General features: G+C 37.3%; 1 protein-coding gene across 1 annotated transcript; it reads left to right on the forward strand.

Annotated features, from left to right (window-relative positions):
* Positions 1-803: 803 nt before the first annotated feature.
* RBM46 (RNA binding motif protein 46) lies at positions 804-24,253 on the forward strand. Its single transcript, XM_013951853.2, has 6 exons — positions 804-824; positions 1,319-1,490; positions 3,627-3,788; positions 9,186-9,653; positions 10,628-11,410; positions 22,696-24,253. The coding sequence occupies exons 2-6, from the start codon at positions 1,472-1,474 to the stop codon at positions 22,719-22,721; spliced, it is 1,458 nt and encodes a 485-aa protein (XP_013807307.1). The 5' UTR covers positions 804-824; positions 1,319-1,471; the 3' UTR covers positions 22,722-24,253.
* The last annotated feature ends 1,666 nt before the right edge of the window (positions 24,254-25,919 follow it).

Raw genomic sequence — 25,919 nt, forward strand, 5'->3', positions numbered from 1 at the left:
AAAAAAAAAAAAGCTGTGGACACTTGAAAAGGTGGTGAAATTTAATCTTAAAGGCAGTAGCTTTGCTATCTTCAGTATAAGTCAGGTTTGTTTGTTGAGTCTTTCATTTGTGAGATGGAAACAACAGGCCACAGCATTTCAATAGCAACAAATTAAAGAACTTGAAAACTAATCCCGTACTTTTTATCGACTTTTGGTGCATTTGATGTATGCCCATGCAAGTGCCGCAGGTTCAGGGCTGCAGCTGCGTGCCTGCGACCCCTGAGCGATGCTGACAGCCTTCAGGAACCAAACACTGGAAAGCGAAAAGAAACCTATTCTGCTTAGCTGTTCAACAGGAGCCTGCACGACAGCAAACGCTCCCTCAAACACGAGCACACACCAGACCATCCTCAAGGCCCAAATTACTTTCAGAGGGTGGATGTAAGCCGAAAGATACAAAAATTACCATTGTGCTTGTGAAAAAGCTAACGGTGAGGCTAGCAAACTACCCCCCCCCCCCAAGGTAAGAGGGAGGGGAGCGCTGCGCTGACAGCGCGGCGAGCACTGGGCGGGCGGGCGCTCGCCCCGCTGCGGGTCACGCGGCGCTGCCGGCGCTCAACGTGCCAAACTGCTTTCACGGCCCCCACCGCGCGCACTGGCAGCGCTCTTCCGCTACCGGCCGCGCATTTTAAAATAGCTCGTGTGCGAGGGCCCGCCCGCCGCTTTGTTCTGATTGGTTAGAACCATCTGTCAATTGCGCCCGTGCCCTCCTCGGCCGGCTGGTGATTGGCTGGTTGGGGCGGAGAGAGGGAAACGTGCAGCGGCGGTGTTAAGCGAGCGAGGTGCTGGGTGGTTGGTGGCGGTGCCGCGTGGGGCGGTTTTCTGCGGTTCTCTTTCCCGGTGGGGCGCGGAGCTGTTACAGGACAGCGGGCACTCGCGCCGCCGCCTCGCCCTTCTGCGGGAGGGCGCAGGGGTGGCTTCGGGTCGTCGCCGCGCTGTGGGGAAGGGTGAAGGTGGCGGGGAGGGATGCGAGGGCGTGAGGAGAAAGGACGGCGGGGGCCGCCCTCAACGTGCAAGTTGACGCGAGTAACGCAGGGTGTTTCTGGGGCTGCCGTTGTTCCCTCTTACTGCTCCCGCGGTCCCACGTGCCCGGCCTGTCTCCTCAGGCTGTCCTCTCAGCCTGGGTCCCGTCCCAGGTCCGCCCGCTTTGTCCCCTGGTCGCTTGTCCTAACTTCCAGGCGCCTTCTCTCTTGTTTTCCCTGCTCTCGGTCGTGAGCTTCGGCACCCTTATCACCTCCTGTGATTTTAATCTGGGGTCCTGTTGCTGCTCTTACAGATAAGTCCTTCGTGGCTGGCTGGCTGGCTGAACTGGATGAGAGAAAGAGGAACTTAACTTACCTCTGCCTCACTCTAGACTTTTTCAGGGTCTCTCCATACCTCATTAGCCTTGAATCTGACGAGAGATTTCTTGATTATTGCATCTCTGTGCATGCAGGCTGTGAAACACGGTAAATATAATGAATTTCCTAAGAGGAGATGGAGCACCACTTGTAGCAAGTGGAAGTCATACTGTTGTCTGTAGCTGTTGACTTCCAGGACTTCGTTGTGCTCTGTCCAGTTTCCTTTTTGGAATCTCTTTTTGTTGAAGTCAGGGGTCATTTGGAGATCGGTTGTTTAATGACCTGTGATGGGTGTCATATGAACTTCTTTTCTCCAAAATGGCTGCTCACATCGATTCCTGTCCCAAAATGAGTACTTTCTTGATAGAAAAGGAACTGTTTATTTTTCCACAAAAACCCCTTCATTTTCTAGGTTGGAAAAAAAGTGTAGTTGTGTTTACTCTATTACCATCCTAATAATGGTTGTATAGAGTCTGTTATAATGTCATATGAAGACTGTCATGAGAAGAATGTATGTTTGCATACAGGAACAGTTTCTACAGTATAGTGTTTCAAAGTACATTTAAAGTGACTAAGCTGTTGGGCAAAAGAGATTATCCACCTCTATACAGAAATATCACTGTATTACATGCACAAAAATAGCAGTGGAAGGGGCTTTTTAATCGTTAAATTCAGTCTAACCATAAGTAATTTCAGCATATAATATCTTAAAAATCTGCTTTCAATGTATGCAAAATCATATTAGTTTGAGATATTGGGGTAGTTTCAGTGGGATATTTTAAGAATAAAAGCTTCAACACCATGGGGAGGTTTAATGCTTTGAGTGTAGAGGTTGATGCTTGATTAGTGTGACAAGTAATAATCTGAAAACCTTTATATGTAAAGATGGAGGAGTAATATTTGTAAGTTAGCTACTAAGTATGGCTTTATTTTTAGTAGCACTTCTTCTTTTCTTTAGAAGTAGGGAGTTAATAATCAGCTGTCACATGAAATAAATAAACTGTGTAGATAATGGTGCTGATTTGGGTAGTCAAGCTAGATAAAAGAATTTAGCCTCAGTTTATACAAAACCACCAGAAGCCACAAGGTGGATGAAGAAGAGAAGGTGACTGTAGCTTCAATTTGTAGAAGAAAAGATAGCCGTAGCTACTTTTGAAGTCTTCTTCCCTTTCCTTTGGCAGCATTCATCAGCTCAGTGCAGCAATGGAGTTAGTTTGGGTTTGGTGCAGTGCTTGAACTAACTGGGTTCTTGGGACCTTGAGTAATGGGATACCTAGTGAGGAGACACCTGAATGTTTATGCACTGTTTACTCTCTGATTTAGTGTTCTTTATACTCTGTTTCCAGATTTTTTTAATTGAGGTCTTAACTAAGAAGCTTTGACTTCATTGTTCAGCAAATAGTGTGTTGACAAGAAAACATTCTGTATGTGGAACTGAAGTTGATATTAAATGTTTTTCCTGGAGAAAAAAAAATTGTCGAGGTTTGAGGATGTTCTTTATTAGGGTCTGACATTGAAGACAAAGCAAGCTGAACATATGAAGGGCATTAAAGACTGGAGTTGTAGCTTCTGCTTCTGGTGGTGATTCTTATTTGGAATATTTGTTTTGGAGAATGAGGGGCATAGCAGTTGGTCTTACCATGTTATCACACTAGCAAACCTCCGGGGTTAGGCTGTTTAAGTCACTCTGGTTGCTGTTTGTGCAGGGGATCATGCCCAGTGTTGAAGAAGATTGCTTTTGGCTAAGTATTGTGCACCTTTAAGGCAGAAAAATCTTGGGAAAATAAAAAATAAGATGGGGAAGGAAAAAAGGAGAGACAGTGAGAAAATCTAGGTTTTAAGTTACCTTTTGGGAGGGTGGGGCTTCACTAGCAGACTTGATAATAGCGTATGAGTTGCTTGGTATTCTTTTCCATCACCTAGATGACAGAAACCCAGAGCTGTCATAGGGGGTCTTGGCATACCAGGAAATAGTGGGTGGAGCAGTAATAACTGTAATAATAAACCTTTTGTTTTGTGGATATTGTGAAAGTGGGTAAAGGCATCAAAATAAGGGTGCCCAGAGGTGGGTTTATCTCATCTCCTTGGTTTTGTCGGCCCATTCTGCCTAGTTTTATTATATACTGGTTTTAGTTAAATTGTATTGTTGTTCCTGAATTCTTTGAAGTCTTTGCACTAATTAGGCATGGACTTAATGCATTTCTTAAGTATTTTTTTGGACTCAAATAAAATGTTCTGTTGAAGCTATTGCAGATATGCATGAGGAAAATACAGATGTAACAAATGGATGTGGCAAAGTCAGAAGTGGTACTCAGAATGAGGCTGCCTTACTGGCTCTGATGGAGAAGACTGGATACAGCATGGTTCAAGAAAATGGGCAAAGAAAATTTGGTGGTCCTCCACCAGGTGAGCATTTCTTTAGAGATTATGAAATTAGAGTTTATTTTATATAGATAGCTATACTGGGTCAGACCAAAAATTCATGTAGTCCCAGGTCCTGTATCTTGACAGTGATCAGTAACAGATGCTTAGGGAAAGAGTATAAGAAACAGAACACATAGAGAGTTTTAGTATGCTTTTACAACTCCAGCAATTTGAGATTTCTTGTGCCAGAACTATGTTGAACAGGTCTTGATGGACTTAAGAAGTCAGAGCTGGTAAGAGCAGTTAAAGTTGTCAGGGCAAAGCAAATGTGGAATTGAAAATGCTGTGTGTGTTCATGTGAATGAGAACATGCATGGAAATGTTTAGTGGCGCTGTCACTTAAATCAGTGGTAGCAGGCAGACCTTAGCCTAAACTAGTATGTCTCCTTGGTTACCGCCTGCATTAGCATGTGCATTTCTTGACAAACCTGGTCTCTGAGATAACACTGATGAAGATAATCTAACTCTTCATTTTCAAAGTTGACTAATCTGTTCCCCACATCTAGCATAACTTAAAAATTTTGTTCTGAGAGGAAAACTTAATAAATGTTGAACTTCTGGAGCTTATAACTTTAATTGGAAAAGCAAGTGTGTTTTTTACAGCAAAGTACAGCAGTCTCAGTTTATTGTTAATGTGTTGCTGTTCTGTCACTTAATATATTGGAAAACAGAAAAAATGTTATGTATGCAGCTATGTGTAAAAAGAAAAAAAACAGCTGATAAAAATCCCAGAGAACAATGGGGACAGTATCCATGTTATAACAACTACTAATAGTTTCCTTTGTACATTTGTGGTTGGGATTTATCTTTGTGTAAGTGGGAGACTTTTGCATGTAAATTGGTATGTTACTGCTGTGAAAACAAACTTTCTCATTAGATGGTTTTTACCCAATTTCTGCTAAAGTCAATGGCAAAATAAAGAATTAAGTCCTGCAGTACTGAAGTAAACTCTGTATAGAGTATGTACACTGCAATTTGGAAACAGTGGCTGTAGTATCAGATATAGTAAATGCTTGTCAAGATGTTACTGCTTTGGAAGATTTATTTTTGTTGTATCTTTTTAAATATTATGTCTAATACTGTGATTAAGTAACTTGGTGATAATAAATCTCACACCTTGAAATCCCCCTGTACCGTGCTAAAATAAACACTTGGTTGAAACTACTGCTGCAGATTTAATTTATAGAAAATTAAGGGTAACATTCACAGGTAGTGCAAGTAAAAAGCCTTTGTTCAGCACTTAGATTTTCTTTTGGAAGGCAAAATTAAAACAACTCCTAGGTTTGAGTAGGACTAATAAAGGTGTTCTTGGCTGAAAATGTTGCTAGAACATTCTAGTTTAATGCATGGTTATATGAATACTGGAAACTAGTGGGTTTATCTTGTACTGCAAAGGCTGAAAGTTTGTGAAATAAATGGATAAAAATAAATGAATTTGTTATTATTTTCAATGAAGAAACTTGAATGGAGGGAGAGAAATAGTTCACTAGGTTTATTTCTTTTCCTAGTAAGCTTTTTTTGTCATTGTTCCCATATCCTAGAGATAATATATGGTAGTGTTTTTTCACCCTACCAAAATGTTGGTGCATTTTTTGTTCTTAGTTTTCTCAAGAACATGGTCAGGAAAGAGGTGGCTTCTGGATCACTTAGTTTTAGCTCTTGTGCATCTTAAGCATTTTCTTCCTGCTCAATCACTACTGTGTTGAGCCTGATGACTTTTTTTTTTTTGGCTAACGTATTTTCAGAAGAGTGTCTGGTTTTGATTGTGAGACTCTGCAAGACTCTACAAGTACTACTCCTACTCTTAGCAGCTTGTTAAAATGGTTTATTATGGATTTTTTTTATTATGGTTTGTTATGGTTTTATTTCTGGTCTGAAATTGTTTTTATGAATTTTCCTGATGAATCACCTAGTTCCTACTATTTTCTCCATATAGCAGTCTGTCAGTTACCTTTATCCCAATTCTTGTTCTTCTGATTTAAATGAATTAACTCCTTAAGTCTTTGGAAAAAAATATTTAAAGCGAAAGAAATACTTTTATAATGTTGTTGTTGAAATCAGCAATGTATGCCAAATTTTGCCATTAGTCCTGGTTATATCACATGAACTATAATGTTGACTCAAAAAGAAGAGTAATTTATGTACTTACACGGGCAGAAAGAATGTAAATTCTTTGTGCTGCTCTCTTCAGTTTGGTTTTACTTGTGGCCTGTGATTCTGTATGTTTTTAAATCATGCCCGTAAGCATGAACTGTATTGCTTATTCTCACATGTAGCTTAACATACAATCACATCAAATTGATTTCTTTTTGGAAGCTTCTCCTGTCTAAAATTACCGACATAGTTTTACCAGCCTCCCTGAAATAGGTGAATGGAGCTCTCTGAAATTCTTTTGAAAATAGCACTGGATAGAGGACTCCAGTGCATCATTGAACTTTTTCTGAGAGCTCAGCCTGTTCTTATTTTATTTAATACATTACAGCATAATGACAGTTGTTTAATTAGAAGGTTAGGCAGTATTAAATGTGTTCCTTTTGCAAAGTTAAAATTTGTTAATCTTTTCGGATACTGAAATTAGATGTGTTTGACAAGATGTGTCTTCCATAAATCTGTTTATTAACATGAATTACATACCTCTCCTTTAATACTTTATGTATTTTCATACTTGTTTAGGCTGGAAGTTACCCTTCTACCATAAGTGATAGCTTAGGCCAGCTGAGACTGGGATGTTTGAGAAGGTTTGTAAGAAATTACAATAACAGTGTGTAAATTAGGGTTGTGTTGTGAATGTTGCTTGTTTAAAATGTGGTTTCTAAAGGCTTGTGTTGCTGCCAAAAGAGACGGCTTCATTATCAGCTGCGTTTTCCTGTTACCATGTTGTTTGTGTGGCTGGGAAGTTATCCAGAACAAGGAGCTGATCTGGCTGAAAGTTAACACTACAAAACAATTTTTTTTTTTTTTTAAACCTCTCTTGGCAGCAGCACAGTTCTTGCTCAGCTTATGCTACCTGTGGAAAATGTAAAGTATAAGGCATGGAAATGAAAACAGTGAATTTTCATTGTTTTTTGGGGGTCCTGTGCTTAGATTGCTGCAGACGTAAAAGTGTGATTAGATACATAAGTCATTAGGAGAATTACATGGAAGAAAATTTGAGATGGATTGTATCCCACTAACCAGTGGGAGGATTATAGTTAAAATGTTGGTTAAAGTTTGGTTTACTTGAACTGCTGCAAAAAGAGAATCCAACAATCTGTGGTCCAGCAATGAATAAGGTACCCTGTGAAGGAAACTCACTGGTCAGTTGGTAACTGTTGGAGTAATGGTGCTTTGGAGAACCGATTCCATGTTTGCTTCGTTGAATACATGCCCAGCATTGGCAAATATGCCATATACCAGGCTGTCTTTAAGTCAGGAGTCAAAACTGTACTCCCAGTTGGCAGTAATGTGCTATAGGAGCTCAGATGATTTATAAAGAAAATGAATATTCCCAGTTTTTAAATTCTTTTCTGCCTTTGGTATATATGGTGAATTTATATGCAGCTTTAAAAGTAGAAGGTAGTTTTTTTTCAATGGTAGTTGGCTTTTACTTAGAATCACTGTTAATTAGTTACCAGTCTGAGGATGATGGTAAAAGTTTGATTCTGGTTAATAAATGAACATTGTCATTTAATTCCATGACTTCCTTACAGTGTTAAGCATAGCCTCCTCCGTTTTTTCTTGACTGAGGTGTGTGCTGCTGCTTTTCTTTGGAGTTCCTAAAAGATGTAATGTTGGGTTAGGCGTTTTTATTTGGACTAGTGACTGGCAAGCAGTGAGTGATGGCAGTGCTAGGTTACAAGCTGCATTATTTGCCTTGTCCTGTCAGTCATCAGTTATGATATAGAGGTTGAATGTTGTATAAAAGTGTTGTGTGAACAGTGTGTTGTGTAAAACTTCTTCCTAGGTAAGTCCCGACACTATGGCTCCAAATGAATGTTAAATGAATGAATGTTCTGATCACTTCAGTAGATGCGCTGTGTACCATGTAGTTCTTAGTACACAGCTTGTAGAAGAAAAGTTCTGCGAGAAGGCAAAAATTGCCCAATGATTCTGGTTTTAAAAAAAATTTTCAGGATTAAATTACTTGCGCTTTGATGATACTTACATGAAGGAAAAAGCTGTAAAATTACAAAAGTCCACCTAAATATAACTTATTCTGAACTTCAAGCCAAAGTAAAATATTTAATCATCTTCTTGTAACTTGTCAGCTGTCATTGTTTTTCCCTTGCCTCCTTATGCTTTGTCATCTCATACTAGTACTTATTTTTCAAACGTTACATTCCTCCTTTTCTTCCAGCTTTGTACTCCTTGCTCTCTCCTGCTAAGAACCTTTCTTGTCAAAGCTTTAGAAAAATTTATTAGATAACTGTTTATCTGAATCTGAAACGTCTGCCTGATTCATTTGCCTAAATTATTAAAAAAATTTTGTAAAATGCATATTAAAGTGCCATATTTGCTCTGCAGACCTTATTCTCATACTTTTACATAGATATATGCATTTTTACATTATATGTTGAATATATTTTTCAACATACATGGCAGGGATATAAAATAAAAAGTATATGAATGTCTCCTTGGCTTGATGGCAGAAACATGGATCTGCTTGTAACTTTCAGATGTGAACTATGGACTCACTTGTTTTGTAAATATTTTTTTTCCCTACCATCCCTCTCCAGCTGGTGGAAAATTGTGGTTTGTTGTTCTTAGGAAGAAAGTTGTTCTCTCTTTTTTGCTACTGAAGAAGGGATAGCTCCATATCTTGCCTTCCTTAGGGAATCCTGTTTTGGTGGATGAAAGGAGAAAGTGGAACCAAAACATTCGGACCTTCTGAATGATGTGAAGGAAAAAAAAATACTGGCACTGGGGACACTGACCAAAATATCTCAAAATGTGGGCAAGCAGTGCAGAGAAACAATTGCAACTTTTTAATATTAGGGCAGAAAATACAACTTAGTCTTCCTCTAGCAATACAGTTAATTATCACATATCAGTCATATTAATAACTGACAATCAATTTTAAAGGGGGAAAAAAAATCTTTGAAACGTAGACTCTTACAGCAAGCCTGTCAGTGTTTTAAATTGCTGGTTTCAATGGGCTGTCACATAAATTCAAATGAAAGAAATGGAAGAGGGAAGTAAAAACCTGTGTGTGGGGGGGAATGATGTAAGCCAGCAATTTAGTTTTTAAGAGTAACAAAAGCAAGATTTAAATATTGGATGAGAATATCCCAGGCCTAAACTGATGCTAATAAATCCCTCCGCCCCCCCCCAAAACTGTGTGAGCAAAGTGCATCTGTCTGGCATTTGTACTAAGATTGTTGTTGGACAATTTATTTTAAGGTTGGGAAGGTCCTCCTCCACCTCGTGGATGTGAAGTTTTTGTGGGTAAGATTCCTCGTGATATGTATGAAGATGAATTAGTTCCTGTTTTTGAGAGAGCTGGGAAGATCTATGAGTTCAGACTGATGATGGAATTCAGTGGCGAGAATCGAGGCTATGCCTTTGTGATGTACACTACTAAAGAGGAGGCCCAACTAGCCATTAGGATTCTTAACAATTATGAAATCCGTCCAGGGAAATTTATTGGTGTCTGCGTAAGCTTGGACAACTGCAGACTATTTATTGGAGCAATTCCAAAAGAAAAGAAGAAGGAAGAAATACTGGATGAAATGAAAAAAGTTACAGAAGGAGTGGTGGATGTCATTGTTTATCCAAATGCCACTGATAAAACTAAAAATCGTGGCTTTGCTTTTGTTGAATATGAATCTCACAGAGCAGCTGCAATGGCCAGAAGAAGGCTAATCCCAGGTAACCCCCCCCCTTTTTTTTCATTCCTGTTTTCATTGCTTTATGGTGTCTTGAGAGTTATAAAATTATGCTGTACTGCCTTTCAGCTAAAGAGGACTTCTTTTTAATTCATGAATAAACATTTCCCCCCCCCTTTTTTTTTTTTTTTTTTTAAGTTCAAATTTTAAGCAGTTTTGAGAATGAATGAACAGGCATCTGCTTTATAAACACAGGTTACTGCAATTTACACCAAGATATGTATTTGCTTGGGCACACATCCAGTTTTCATTTGCATGCACTGGTCGCTGCATATGAATGCTTTTAAAGTTGAGCTTAAAAATATAATGGTTGGAATGTGTCCCTTATTTTCTTTGAGTAGAATGAGTGATGTTGGTGTTCCATATCTTAGTGTTTGAAAGTCAGTTTTTAACCTTTTATTAAAAAATCATTTTAAGAGTTTAACAAGTAGAAAAAGACTTTCTTTGCACCTTACTTTGTCTTTTGAGGGAGGGAAAGTAGAAAGAATTGAAAATAAAGAGGATGAAATAGATAAATGTGCAGTTTAAAGGTAAATAATGGAAAAGAAAGGAAATCAAAGGTATCAGGAAGGAAATACAGCATTGATCTCACTGAAATGAATCACCGAATGTAAAACTAGTTCTGTAATACTCAAAATGTTGACTTGAACTGAGTAACAAGTTCTGTGTGTGTGTGTGTTTGATCAAGTCTGTGTTTTGAAAAGTAATGGTGCTTAATGATCCTAGAGGGTACTGATACGACCATTTCTAATTTTTGCAAAGTCTTACTTTGTTTAATAATTTCAAGTAGTAGTTTTTTTCATATTTTGTTAAGTGGATGCAGGCAACAAAACTCCCTATGTTTCATGTAGCATATACTTTTTTTTTTTTTTTTTTTTGAGGTAGTTGGTAAGAGCTAGATATCATTTGTTTTTTCCCTTGCATCTTTCTTACTGGCCTAATGCTTCTTTGCTGTAGGAACATTCCAACTCTGGGGTCATACTATTCAAGTAGACTGGGCAGACCCAGAGAAAGAAGTTGATGAAGAAACAATGCAGAGAGTTAAAGTGTTGTATGTAAGAAATTTAATGATATCTACTACGGAAGACGCAATTAAAGCTGAATTCAGCAAGTTCAAGCCAGGAGTAGTTGAACGTGTAAAGAAGCTGAGAGACTATGCTTTTGTTCATTTTTTCAACAGAGAGGATGCAGTTGCTGCTATGTCTGTAATGAATGGAAAGTGCATTGATGGAGCTAGTATTGAGGTAACACTGGCAAAGCCAGTTAACAAAGAAAGTACTTGGAGGCAACATCTTAACGGTCAGATTAGTCCCAGTTCTGAAAATCTCTTAGGGTTTCCTAATAAAGAAGACGGTCATCAAAAATCCTTAGGAAAAACAGCAAGTCTTTCAGTTCGTCTTAACGGCCAGCACAGTCCAAACCCCCCTGAAATTGAAAGGTGCACATACCCATTTTTTCCAGGAACAAAGCTTACTCCAATTAGCATGTATTCTTTAAAATCCAGTCACTTCAGTTCTGCAGTAATGCATCTGGATTATTATTGCAATAAAAATAACTGGGCACCACCAGAATACTACTTGTATTCAACCACAAGTCAGGATGGGAAAATACTCTTGGTGTACAAGATAGTTATTCCTAGTATTGCAAATGGTTCCCAGAGTTATTTCATGCCAGACAAACTCTGTACAACTTTAGAAGATGCAAAGGAGTTGGCAGCACAGTTTACACTTCTACATCTAGGTAAGCATAAATGCTTTTAATTATATCTTAAGAAATGAAGCTAGAAAAGCTACTTTTAAATTGTTCTTTGTGTATGTCTTATGTCCTGTGTATGCATCTTCCGTACTCAGCTCAGTGTGGAAGATCAGAGTGAGAGCACTGAAGGAACACAGTGTCAGCATTTATACTGTTGCAATGTGGGGGCATTTTTGCTTTCATTTATCTACCTTAATGATTTGTAAAGAAGAACTAGATGACATGTTAAGTGACTTAGGTAGGTATAAGGTCATCTACATGATGCTGAAAATTTATTTGAAAGGCTGTGTATATTCTTGATTTAATGTTTGAGAGGTAAACCAGAAGTGGTTGATGCATATTCAGATGAATAAATAGTTCTGGTAAACTGGTTTGATTTCTCTCTATAGACATTATCAAAGCTATAGCAGATTATCATTAGAGGGCTCTACTGAAGATAACTTTGGGTAAAGACCGCTGTCACTTAGTATCTGTGGTTGTTATTTATTTTAAAGAGAAAGCAAGCAGGAGAAAGTAGGGATGCAGTTATTCTTAATTCCTTGAAATTCTAACATCTTCATTTATATATATTCCACTTCTTAAAATTAAAATGTGACTGCTAGAAAAGGGAAGTTTTGATATTATAATAAAGTCTGTTCTTCTCATAACTGAGGATGCAGATCACTGCAGTTCTGACAGTACATGTTATCCCTGTTGCTTTGTAAGTTGATATACATAAATAATATAACATGTAACACTTCTCCCATCTAGTTTCTGTCTGGTATTTTTTACTTCTGTAATATTGTAGTACAGCATCCAGAATGTAGAACTGACTTCTAATGCCAGGGTAGTTTCATTAGTAAATGTGGTCATCATCTGATAAAGTCCATCCTAAAGAAAACTAGATTTTTGGTACTCAGATTTGAAGGCTGTTGTGCAACATTACCATAATGGTTTGAAATCTCCTTATGTTTCCAGACAAAATTTTGTATAATTTATTCCATTTGTTCTTCTGAATAATTTTCCTTCTGCTTAATTAGCTCTCCCTTTCTGGCCCTTAGGTCATGTGGTATGTTTGAAAAAGAGAGAGAACTGATATATATAATTTTGCAAGTGTTGGAAACCGTCATTTCATTTTCCTGATCTGCTGAGTAGCATTTCTTGTGCATCTGTGACAAGGACTGTATATGATGTATTCTGAAATCTTACCAATGTTTTGCATAGCAACATTAATATTTCTCTGTCATTACAAAAAATCTTTTCAGTCAGTCCTAGAGTTGAAGCAGTATAGTTCTTTTTTGTGTAAACTGCGGTGGAAATGGTAGGCTGCTCAGCTAATACACACTAGTTTCTTGTCTCATTGTCTGTAGCAGTTTTGGGGGTTTTATTTTTTGTGTGGTTTTTTGTTTTGTTTTTTAGTTTTAGTTTTTATGACAATTCAGAAGAGGAACAATGACAAACTTGTTTTAGGGAGAAGGAGTTTTTTCTTTTTTCATTTGTTTTTGTGTTTTGCTGTGGTGATAAGTTGTCTTTGAATCTCTCCTAATATCTAGGAAGTTCAGGCAGGTTATGCTTTTGTGCGCTATTATTTCTGTGTATTAATAGATCACTACTTTTTTTTCCCCACTTTTATAGCTTTAAGTAAAGTATGTGTTAGAACGTTGGCCTTCTAAGGCATGGGCTTGCAGTTTGAAAGGAGTGGTGTTCTCAGTGGGAAGTGTCTGCTCTGTGTGGGCCAAGCAGTTTTTCTGGCATCAGACTTGGTGACTCTGTGTAGTGCGGCTCTGGAATATAAGCACAATGCAATCATACAGTGCAATAACAGCAGGTCATCCTTTCCTGATTTGCTGCCCATAGCTGGGACTGCATCCACTTTAAAAATGACACTGCTAAAAAAAAAAAAACCAGAATGTGTATGGCCTTGATCTCTAAGGTCAGAATGAGCTCTTGCCATCTCTTCTTGAGGTGTCTTCTGCTACTGGGTAGGGTTTTCAGTTTGTTGATTCTGCTGTAGAAATGGAAGAAAGAGAAATGAGAACAGATAAAGTGTTTTTTTTCAGATGGTTTTACTTGATAACTTTGGCCCAGTGGAACTAAATTTTCAGGAAAATGGAAGCAGAAATATTAAGTGGGATGTCAGTGGACTCCTATGTTAGTGATAACTGCTTCTGTTTCTGAGAAATGCTATAAGAAAGCCTCTTTTCTTTCTTTCTTTCTTTCTTTCTTTTCTTTCTTTCTTTCTTTCTTTTCCCTGTTCTAGTTTTGTTGAGTTGGAGGTTTTTCCATTTTTTTCATAGCTAGCAAAATTAGGGTTGCACCTTTATAACCTGTGTAATCCTGAACACAAAGTATTAAAACAATGCTAAACTTGCAAGAGTGATGTGGGGTTCTTACTGTTTTAAGATGGGAGGCAGCTTCAGGTTCTGTGCGTTGCTGTGCGTATCCCTGCCCATTTTGTGTCTTCCAGCTGTCATTATCTAAGATAAAAAATATTTTCACTCCCATATCACTTTAAGAATCGCCCAAACAATTACAAGGAAATAGTTGAGTAAGAATGAGCATTCACAACTGTGGTCAAAAACAGGATGTAAAGAAGCTTTTTCGTTGTTGTTTTTTTTTTGTTTGTTTGTTTGTTTGTTTTAATGAAAGCATGTTTAAGCTTTTCCTCTTTTCAGTTACAGTTGTAAGTGCTATAGGGAAGACATTTTAAGGTGAATTTAAATTAACAGTATCTCTCAAATAAACAAATAAATCTCACTTCAAATGCTGTGAATTCTTACCTACTGGGATTTCCAAATCCCAGGTTCAGATTTAAAAAATAGTCCAACTAATGGCCTAGTGTTTGTAAAGCTGTCTTACTATCTTTGAACTACAAAAGTTATTTTATTTTGGTGGCCTCTGTGCATTCTTGGTACTGGGGATTTGCCTTAGCACAGAGCATGCAGAGCCCTGTTTCAAAGCAGACATATACGACTGAAAAGATACAACTTTTTCATGTTGATAAACATGTCAGTGAGCGTTGTCCTGATACTGACACATAGCCTTAAGGACTCTAGAAATAGAAAAATTCTTCCCTACCTAACCTGCAGAGGTTGTTTTTGTTCTAACTTGATATGGTATTTTGAAAGAACTGTCTGAAGCTAAAGAAGAGTTGCTGGATGTTATGGAGGATCCCTCCTACTCGCCGAAGTGTCTGCTATAGGTCTGGCATGTTTGATGAATGATGCTGCATGGACACATATGTGTCCCTGTAAGTGGCAACGATACTGAGAAAAGCATCAGTGGTTTGTTTTTTTTTTTTTTCTTGGAAGCAACTTGCTATAAACATGAGTGTACAAAGATGAGACAGTCATTAATTGCTACTGGTAAGTAACTTCTCTTACAGGAGCTTAAAATTTCTGCCCACTTAATTTTTTGTGATGTGTATGTTTTTTCTTTTAAAATCATATAAGCAAATTAAGGTAAATGGAGGAGAAGGGGCTGCTTTGAGAGAATTTGAAAATTTAACTGCATAGACAAAATTGTTACCAACCAGAACGAAAAATGAGAAACTTCTAATACTCTGTGCCATGCTAAAGTCTAGAGAGCATCCAGTGTGCAAGAGTGTGACTTTGCCAGAGGGTATAAAGGTTAGTAGCAGAACATAATTCTTGCAGTGTTTTAGGAACAAAGTGAGAAGAAAAGCTGCCTGCAAAATCTAACATAATAAAATGTGCGCTTCAGACACTCTTTTCTTTATGACAGAGACTTTTTATTATTTTAGTAATTGCTTTTTTTTCTTCTTTTTTTTTTCTTTTTTTGCACTGTTTAATTGCTGCTGACTGGTGTTAGTAGGGAAGACAGAGTTAAGGCTTTGACTCCTTCCCATACAGGTATTGGGTTTGAATGGTGCCTAGCATTAAAGCCTCTTTCTTCCTCACTTCTGTTGTAAGCAGATTGAAGTTCAAGTTCCCTGTGCTGTTACTTATATTGGGCCATCACAGACTTTCCTGCTATAAATCATCTGCTTGATTTGATCTTGATAGAGAAACTACTGGGTACAGTCAGTGTTCTCTTAATCCTTTTTTCCCTATGCATTGTTTTGACTTATTTAGACAAGTTTGTTAGGTTCTGCTTTCATAAGGTTTCTGCTGCTTAAAGGTAAAATACACAGTCCAATAAACTATCTATCTTGACTTTTGAAGGCCAGAGGGGACAGTCCTTATCTAGTCCTATCTCTTCCAAAGGTAGACATAAAATTTCAACAAGCTACATCTTAATATCCCTTGAGTTGATAAGGAGAAGTATTAGACTCTTTTGATTTATTTACTCTTTCCTTGTTCAAATATGGAGTTGGTGTTGGTGGGGAGACATGGACTTTTTCAGAAAGTTGTAAATGTTTTTGTGGTGTAGACAGCATTTAATAGCTTATCAATCACAGCTCTTTTCTTTTGAGTTGTGCGAGCCTGCCATTTCCCATTTGCAGTTAGTGACCTTCCTAGTTAAAAGGGGTTGGAAATATTGTCAACATTTTTATGCTGTGTAGTAGCACTAAATATGAAAGCAAGCATCTTGGGGTCAGCAAGTTCTCAACAGGCCAGTGTGTGGTAGTTAGGCCATGGCTGGAAACCTGCTGCAATGCTGCGTTCCCAAAGATGTGTCTGGAAAACCACATATTCTACTGGTTTTGCAATTAGGGAGTAACAAAGAGCAATCAGTGTAACACTGCACTACAAGCATTAGTTTTCAAGGCGCTTTGATCAATGCTGTGCACTTGGAGAGGATGATTTGTTTAAGAAAAGATAGTTTGTTGATACTCACCTCTTACCATGTGTACATTTTGGGGTGTGCAAGAGGATTTCGCAAACTTGCATTAATATAAGGGAACAGAGACTTACTTATTATTTCAGATTTTTGGTGATCTAAGCAGACATTTCTATGCAAACATTTCTTTTTATGTAAATAATTCTATCTATCTTGTACAATATAAGTTGAATGTATAAAACAAAATTTTTTTTTCCAGCTAAATTCTGCACCTGACAGAGTTTGGAGAGGATTAAACTAAACAGGAAGTCTCTTTTTCATGATCATTTCAGATGTTGTTTATATTTAGTCAGTAGAAAAAGCAGAACTGTAATTGCAAGAATAAAGGTTTCTACAGACAAACATAATGTACAGATAATCACCGAATACTGATTCTGGACCTTCAGTATGTTTCTCTTGGTTATTACACGTAGTGTATTTTTGTATCTGTATATTGTTATACTGTAAATAGAGCTAAAAATTTTTTTCCTTTTGAATACATTTGTACAGCAGTATCTATTTTTCTTCAGCACAGTAAACAAAATATCTAGAATCCATTGTATTCCCCCAAATAATGTTATGAATATTAATCTCTCTCCTTTATCTAATACAAAGCACCTTGAATTTTTTTTTTGTGCTACTTATTCTTGTATTCCATTTTACGCAACAGAATACTTGGTTGATACCATATACATTAGTCCTAAACAGTCCGCGGACTGTACAACAGTTTACCACATGGTGTCAGCAGAATATTTTGAAAATGATGCTCTGTGAAAACAGAAACGTATGATTTCACTGAAAGATGAATAAGCTATGTTTTAAAGTTACTATAGAAATTGTGAACAGAACAAGGAGGGGAAAAATTCAGGCTTGTTTAAATACATGCAAATTATGTACCTAAGTGCCAGTTAATATGACAAACTGAGCAGGGCTGCATGTTGAAGTTCCTGAAGAAGGTGAATGTTTAAGGTGGTGGTGGGGAACAGTACAGAAAAAAAGCTGAATGTACTGTAAAAGGAATAATTAGCTTTCCCATTGATTTCAGTCTCTTTTCAACACAGATAAGTCTGTCTCTTAGAAGTTGCACAACAAATTGATGTTATTTGCAAAAGATGCTTGGCTGTTAAATGTAGCGTCCAGTTAGTTGGAAAAATATGTAACATTTCCTACCCTTGCCTCTTCAGCCTGTGCTGTAAGCTGACTAGACATGAGGCAGCGCTAATTTGGAGACCATAGTGTTAGCTAGCACTGCAGCTGTATCCCACCTCTGGGCCAGAAGCTGCATTAGTGCAGTGGCAGTCCTCAGCTAAGGCTACTGAGAGGCAGCACGTGTAGCACTCAGGTCGCTGCTCCATTAAGGTAGCTCTGCAGCTCGTGGCATCAGGCTGGCCCAGCCGCATGACTTTGAGCTATAGGCCAGAGACCCTGAAGTTGTGGAGACATGCTCTGACTGTAGGAGAATTTCTGCCTCCCTTTCTTCAGTGAAAGTAAACACCTGAACACTGAAAAAGCAGAATGGTCTGCTGAGAATTTTTTGTTTTCACTCACTGCTGGAGGAACTCCACTGGTTTAGGGAAAATCAGTTTTGTTTCTTTGGTTTGTTAGCTTATGGATTTAAGTAAGTAAGTGGTTTGTTTTTTTTAAAAAAACCCCAACAACTACTTGTAAAATTTTAGGCATAAAATGTAATTATATTCAAATATGTATGTTTGTTAAATTATATTCAAATTGCTGAACCTGTGTTTAAATTATTGGTTAAAGAATACTTTTACAGATTATGTTTGCCAGTTCACAGTTTCAAGATAATGTAGTTTTCAGTTGGAGAACAAATTGTTTTTATAAATCTATATGAAGCATTATTTATTATTAAAAAAATCACTGTAATTATGTAATTGTGCTCACTGTAACATTTTATTAAAGCATGCACAGGCTATAACCAATCTCCTAAAGTAAAAAATTGTGTACTAAATTTACTTGTGATAATATGCTGGCTTCTTTTTAGTTCATGTAATTGCATAGACAGGCATTTATTTTAAAGTGGTGTCAGTTGTCATACTGTGTGCAAATCAAATTTGAAGACTGAGTTTTGTGTTTACTAGTAATTTCTTTACTTGGTTGGGAACTGTGGGCATTGATAAAAAGAAGAGATGATTGTTGTTGTGCATGTGCTGTAGGCACGTTGCTGTGGGGGAAGTGAGGGAGCTTCACAAGGGTGCCCAGGTTGTAGCTTGTCCCCCCGTCTGTCTTGCTTGTGTGACATGTTTGGAGGCTGAGGCTGGTCCCTTCAGTTTCCTGTGTGCGAGTAAAAGGGGTGACGCTTTCATAGGCCTGTACTAAATCCAAGTTATAGCAGGACTCTGTTTCACAGAGTCCCAAAATATGGAAGTTTTTCTAGGGATTCAGTCGGTTTAGGTGGAAAAACAGTATTTTTTTAAATTAAGATGTTGTGAGTCTTAGAGTGTGGTGATAATCTCTCTCTTCATACCACAATGTTATTCCTACTGTATTCTGGAGAGATATACCTGAACTATAATTCAGGATATATTTAGCAATTTCTTCTTGTGTTTACAAGAATCCAAGAGTTTCCATCATTATTTAGCTGAGGATTTTTTGAGTAGAGTGACAGGTGTTCCCCCTCCCCGCAACTGAAACTAAATTTAGGTATGAAAAAAATATTTGCACCATTCTTAGTCCAAGTGAAAATAGTCCATTATCTTAAATAGCTAAAAAATTATGAGCAGTGATCCTTGCTTGATAACAAAACATCATATGTATATATATGTATATATAGCAAAACATAAAGACCACGACAAAACATTCAGAAATTTATTTATACTGTTTATTCTGCAAAATAAATGACCACTTTTTTTCATTATTTCTATAATAATAGAGTTAATATGTTGGGCTTTTTATCTTCATATAATTTTATGAAAAACTGAGAGCTCTTATTTTTTGAGTTAAATATATTTCCTGCATAATCTCTTAAATCATTTTAGCAATGAAGCAGTGATCAAATTCTAATAGTTGTTGCTCTTGTTGAATATTACTTCAAGAACCCATCTGATTTCAATGGATTGTTGTGTAGAAGAAAGTGAATTGATGACAAGTAGGAGTAACCAAATTGTGGTTCTTGACTGTTATAAAATATCCCTTATCATTTAAAAAAAAAAAAAAAAAAAAAAACCCTCTTACTTTCTTGCATAGGTCTGCACTGATGTTCCCCCTAGGAGTAGCAGAGATAGAAAAACTGAAACTTCAGCAAACTGCTCTATTAAGAATGTGCTGGGAATCATGTTATTTCTGTCTTTAGAAGAGACAGAATTATAATTTTGACAGGTCTTTATAGTATAAGAAAAAGTCTTGTATCTTGATTTCTTTAACACTTTGTTCAGGCTTCCCCTCCTTAATCCTGCATTGCAAGGTTTACCAAGGATTGCTGGATGGCTTCACAGCAGTTACTGTTGTTTTGCTTTGTTATTAGTTCTAAAAGTCAGATTTCTTGAATCAGAGTGCCTCGCAAATGAATCTGGTGAGCACAAAGAGAACGGGATAGCCTGAACTGTCCTGTAACAACTAAGTAAACTTTGTTACCTGCTAGGTGGATATTCTCCGTTTGGTTCATGCAGTGTCAAGCCTTTGATGTTATGAAATGCCTTTTTTCTATGCAGCATGTGATTATCCTTCTTTTAGTGCTGATGTAAAGTCATCTCTTTAATTTGTAATTTGAAATTTCTTTCAGGGAGAGGAAAGTCTGTCGGCACATGGGACCCATACAGCTTATCAGAAGATGCAGAACCTCTTCTTAGTCCTTAAGATACCACCCCGTGTAGCAAAGGCTGAGTCCTGGGAGCTCTCTCCCAGCTGAGTCTGACTTGAGGGTAGTGGGGAAGGTGAGGGAAGAAGGGAAAACATTTCAGTAGTTTCTTCAGTTTCAGGGATCTGCAAGGTTTTAGGCATGTATTCCACAACATATTTGTTTCCTTGCACAGGCTTCCATGTGGCAATATAGGAACATCTTGTTGAGAAATTATTTATTATTATTAATTCTTTCATGGAAGGAATGTTTATAAGAAAAATTAAAAAAGGCACTGAGGCATCTGAATCAAAAGCATTTTATCCATTAATTATAGCATATAAATTTTATATAAAGTTTATTCCAGTTCATCACTTAATATTGTTCATTATATATGTTCTGAAACGGTGCATTTTATGAATTCACTTGTTTAAGTTTCTTAAATACTGCATGCAATAGCAATTCACAATCAAGGATAAAACTTGTAAAAACTAATTCAGGAGTCTGTACTCAGCATCTGTCTTTCAGAGCAAAGGTAGCAGTAGAAACTACTGTTCTAGATTTTGGACATTCTCCTTAACGGTGTCACATTCAAGAGTGAAATGTTTTTATTTTACTATTTCACAGTCTGGGTTTTCTTTACTTCAACATAGTCTTGGTTGGCTTTATCAAAATTCACTGTATTGGCGTTGGAACAATTACAGCCAAGTACTAAATGTTTTCTGTAGACTATAGTAGTTATTTAAGCATTATGCTGATTTTTGTCATTATTCAGTATTTTTTCAATTTCTCTGTGAAGCTTTGATTTCTAAGAGTCATTTCATCTCCTTAGAATTTTACAAAAAAAGTCAAATAATTCAATTTCTTCTTAAAATCAGAAAATGCAGTTTGCTGCACTTCAGTAAGTAGTTCTTCTAACTTTGAACTTAAATTTAAAAAATACAGAAGTTGCTGTTTGTTTAGCAAATATAATTGTTGGGGTTGTTTTTGTGGCTTTGGGAAGGCTGAGAGTGCAGTGTAAGATATTCTTTTACGATTTAAAGTTAGAAGCCTTAAATATTTATCAGGTGACTTTTCTACATTTGTGCTTTTTTATCACCATCCCTGAGCAAGCCAAGAGCTTTGCTGTTCCTGAAAGCAGCATAGTGGGATAGTAGAGGTGAGTAAACCTGGCAAGATTTTGTGTGGTGCAGTTTTCCTTCCCGCCAGGATGGATCTCAGCTACACTGGTTGGGCTGTTAGAGAAGCTGGTCCTGGGGTATTTCCGCCTGTGTGCGCCTTCAAGGAGGCTCTTAGAAATGGTCAGTTCAGTCCCTTGTTTTCAAAGACCAGGGCTCTACCGCTGTCGACCTGGTGGTGGATCACCACTTCAGTAGTGCCACACAAAGAAAGGCTACCGTGTTCACTCCTGAGACAACCCCAGTCTGATCTCTGAATTAGTCGTATTTGCAGCATGGGTTTAAATTTATGTTCAGAACGGGAGTTGTTATTACACTGATGATTTGAACTTTTTCTTAGGTGAGTCAGTTTCTTGTGAAAGAAACAGTCTAATGTCTTATATCTTCTTTGAAGAAGTGTTATTTTTAGCTTTCTCCATTTTATTGCAGAAAGATAAATGTTCGCTTTCCTGGAATGTGCTATTGTGGATGAATTTAAGTTATGTGTGGTTGTCTGTCACTTCTGAGGACTCTATCATTTTTTTTTAAATGGGGATTAGCATCTTTTCTGTGTGTCTTTTTTTTTTTTTTAAAAAAAAAGCTTATAAGGCAGTTTGAAAATAGTGTTAAATCCATGCTCAGGGTTAACTTTACTGCTGCAAGCTTCTAATCTGAATCAACTGCCATTTGTCATGAAGATGCAGTTATTTTTCTGTCTCTGCTGCTTACAGACAGGAAGCATAAAATTGTAAGTCTGGGCCTGTATAGGAGAACTTGGAGAAGAACGGGTAAGAAAGATTTAACAGCGTTGGACCAAGTTTATCCATAAAATGACTGACTTCAGTGGCATCAGTAGCTTCAAAATACCACTGAATTTAGTGCCCTTTTCTGGCCAGCTGATGACCACACTGAAGACAGGGATTGTCTGAGAAGTGCGTGTAGCAGAACTTGGTACTTCCCTTGATATAAAGTGCTAAATATATATAATAGAAAAGATTGCTGCTATGATATTGTTATATGCAACAAATGAATAAAATTTGTAATTTTAATGAACACAACAGCTAGTGATCTAATACACACATTGAAGTTGTCCTTATTAATATTTTCTGTTCAATAGAAGTGAAACAAAGGGGAATTATTGTGAAGTTTGGTTAAAAGAATTAAAGGCTGAGAAAATACTGATCTTCAATACCAAAGAAATTTTTTTTAAAGTGTAAGGCTTTTATACACTTATTTAATGTGCTATATATTTTTGTAGGTTTGAAATTGGAGGAAAACAAAACAGCTTATTAGTTCTCCTTTTTAATTTCTCCTTTTTAACTAGGTCCTTTCTGATGTTGCTTGAACTGTTGACTAAACATTTTCTCAGTTATTTGAGTGAGTTAGTATTGGGGGGGGGAAGAGGAAAGGAAAGAAGGCAGCGTCTGGAAAAACCTGTAAAAGCTTTCATTACGTCTTTATCTTAAGTTCCTTAATAGTTGAAGAACTTCTTGAGATTGAGAATGCAGTACACTTGTTGAAATAAAAAGGTTTTTTTTCCCCCCCTCCCTTCTCTGTAGCCAACTGTACATCCTATTTGGCTTGAATTGTCCGGAAGAACGTTGCCCTGAAGAGCACAGTTGAACAGTTGGAAAGTTTGAAACTTGTTACTTTGGATCTTGCCATAAAAGGAAGAAGAACACCACACTGATACACAATTACTGGAAGTACAAATTACATGTTTATCGGCTAATAATTTTGCAAAGAGCGTGTGTATTTTAAACTTTTCACTTTAAAGATTAGTGAAATTAAATGTTAAATTTAGTTAATGTTTGATTAAATTTGTTTTGAAGAGCTAATTTGTTTAAAAATATTACCTGTAGTAGTTTATAAACAGTAGCTTATTTTTAGTGTTGAAATAATTTGCTCTAATTCCTACCCTTGTACTTTGAGTCTGGGGCAGAATTTTTTTAGTTTGTATTGTAAGTAATAAATCTTAAGCAAACCTTTTTAAAACAAACAAACAATTGGCTACTCTGCCTTTTCATAAATAAACATAATTCCCAATATTTCAGTCCTAGATCTAATGTGAAACTTAAATACCATACTCAGATTTGCTTTGTAACTTAATGCAAAATTTTGCATTAAGACCCTATTCAATAAAATCTTTGCTTCTGGTATAGCATTACATCAATGAAGGACTGGTGTTTTGAAGGGCTTTTATGTCAACGTACCAATAGGCTCTGCCAGAAGCATTGCTGCAGTCTTTGGGGTTCACTGCATTAGGTAATTGTTTGAGACAAAAACGGACAAAAAAAGTCTTAATGCATACAAATTCCTTGTACCTTTACGTCCGGCTCAGTAAGTTGCATTTCCTGCTGTCGGCACCTCCCTGCCTTGGAGGCCCCCTCTCGCCCGCCTTGTCCCTCGGCACCCACAGTTCCACTCGCCTGCCGTAGCCATGTTGAGCAGCAGCTTGCTCGCTCTCCAATCAGGCTATATTCTTCTGAAAAAACCCCCATCATTTAACATAAAAACTATTTTCAGTTTGAAGTTTAAAGCTTTTAAATCGGGTATGTGTAATTCATTTTGAGTAAGCTATCTTTATTTCTGTAGCTTGACTATTTAGCACTTCTCAGTAAAGTGCTTTATTTATTGAATGGCAAAAAATAAAGGTCAATATTTTTTTTTCCTGAGATGAGTACAGTGGATCAACCTCCTTTTTTAAATTTGGTTTATAGTTTCCATTTCCGGCCGAGGTATGGGCCAAGTGGCATATGTTAAGAGTCTAATGGCCTGACCTATGCAAGTATTGGTTGTAAGCTGTTTTGTCTGAAAAGCATTTGTCAAAAGGGAATATTATGTAGCCAGAAAACAATGCAATGGAAAGATTTCTTTCAGGTTGAATAATTTTACTTAAAGCAGTCAACTACTGTGGTCCTTTACATATTTTAAACATGTTACACCAGTATATATGTATTTTTAATGTTAATTTAGGTGCAGTTATAGTAGTTAAGCTTAATTTGTATTTGATATTAGATACATAGTAACTGTTTAAGCATTGCAGTTTGTAATGTTGAAATCATGTGTTTGACTTCTGTGCTTGAATTGATATTAAATTTATGCTGTTTGTTAGTATTTGGTGTGTGTCCATTAATCTTAGAATAATCTTTCACATGGTACCTTCAGGAACTTACTTACCTTGCAGAGTTCACTTTCCTTTCACTAGTAACCAGCTTTGGCCAGAGGCTCAAGTTTAGGTGCTTTGCTGAACAGAAGGAAGTATAATTAAGTGGCTGGGTGAAACCTTGTAAAAAGAAAAGTCATTTTTAAAAAGCATGTTTGCTTAGTAGCTTCTGTCATCATCAAAAGCTGTTAAACTATGATTTCCTAAGAACTCTGTTGAGAGGGAGGAGGAGGGGGGCTTGCTTTGCTTCATGTTTAAACTTCAGTGACTGGACCCAGAGACCGGTAAAAATCAGTGTCTGAGACAGAATAATAAAGTGCTGATACAGGATGGGGGGAAGTAATTTCAAAGTATTGGTGCCTGTTGGACAGAATTTCAGTTTTCAAACTGCAAAAATTAGCTATATTTTTATTTGTTGGGAGTCTTGTTAAGATTTTGCTATTGTAACTTTTTAAAATAGACACCTTTGATGACCCCTTGAAAATATGGTAGACTTCTGGTATGTGCAAGAAAAGACTTCATAAAACAGAATATGCTCTAGTACTTCTAATGGGAGTCTGGGCCAATCGTGGTACCATGAGAGGTGTTGGCCACTTCAGGGGACCGTGTGAGAAGGTGGATGGTGCAGCCCCAGAGCGTGTACCTGTGCCAGGGTGGCTCGCAGGGAAGAGAAGCAGGTACGGTCAGTGCTGCGCCAGGCCTAGGGATTACATTTTTCAGTTATGCAGCTTCTTTCAGGGTCAGATTTTTAACCTTACTCCCACATTTGAAGCAGTCTCATGCAAAACACAGTTTTGATACAGGTAACTGAGCAACTCCTATCATCGGTAACATAAACATGTACTTTCTCAATTATTTTAAGTATTCCCAACAACTGTCACTGTACAAAACCATGATCAAAAGTTTGAGTGTAATGAGTACCGGGTGGCTATATGCCGACTGCAGCCCTTAGCCAGAATTTGGGTCTTTGTTTTGCAGATAAAATCAAAAGGTATAAGGAATAAGCAGCTGAAGAAGCAGTTGCACTCAGTTGCTGTAATTCAGTGTTTTTGAAGTTTATTTAGAACATGCCATTAAAAATCTCTAATCAGTGCAAAAAATGCAAACATTTAAGATTTATAAAAGTCTCACCGGAGCTTATTAACCTTCAGGAAAAAAACACATGTATTTCTTTTAAAAAAGCTGTGACAAAAGGAGAAACAATGTCACCTATTTTTTTACAGTACTACTGTATAATGCTGGTCAAAAAATGACTCCATATGCTTCCCTTTGCTAAAATTGGTGTAAAAACAAAAGCCCATCTGAAAGCGGAGGTCACTGACTGGAGGGAAACGAAGAGTTGGCCAGTTTCCTTTGTACTAAACCCACGGCATTAAAAAGCTGTCCTAAATCAAAAAAAGGTGGTCATTTTTCTTAGTTACCTTTTCCATCTGTTTTATTTATTACCTTGAGGTAGGAGTCAAGTCCATGCTCCAGAGCAAGTGTGCTGGGCGTAACAGCCTAATATCCCTAGGCACAAAAAGGGCTAAGAGGGAAAATGTAGAATAGTCAGTCAGAGCCACCCCACCGTCCCCTCGTTTAACCGCCCTGACAAGGCTGCTACAACAACCAGGTCAC

Source organism: Apteryx mantelli, chromosome 5 (assembly GCF_036417845.1).
Source record: "Apteryx mantelli isolate bAptMan1 chromosome 5, bAptMan1.hap1, whole genome shotgun sequence".
NCBI classification, from domain to species: Eukaryota; Metazoa; Chordata; class Aves; order Apterygiformes; family Apterygidae; genus Apteryx; species Apteryx mantelli.

Bases quoted from the DNA above. Each gene is read 5' to 3' on its own strand.
- RBM46 (XM_013951853.2), top strand. The intron at 3,789-9,185 runs GTGAGCATTTCT...ATTTATTTTAAG, and splicing joins ATTTGGTGGTCCTCCACCAG to GTTGGGAAGGTCCTCCTCCA. The intron at 9,654-10,627 runs GTAACCCCCCCC...TCTTTGCTGTAG, and splicing joins CAGAAGAAGGCTAATCCCAG to GAACATTCCAACTCTGGGGT.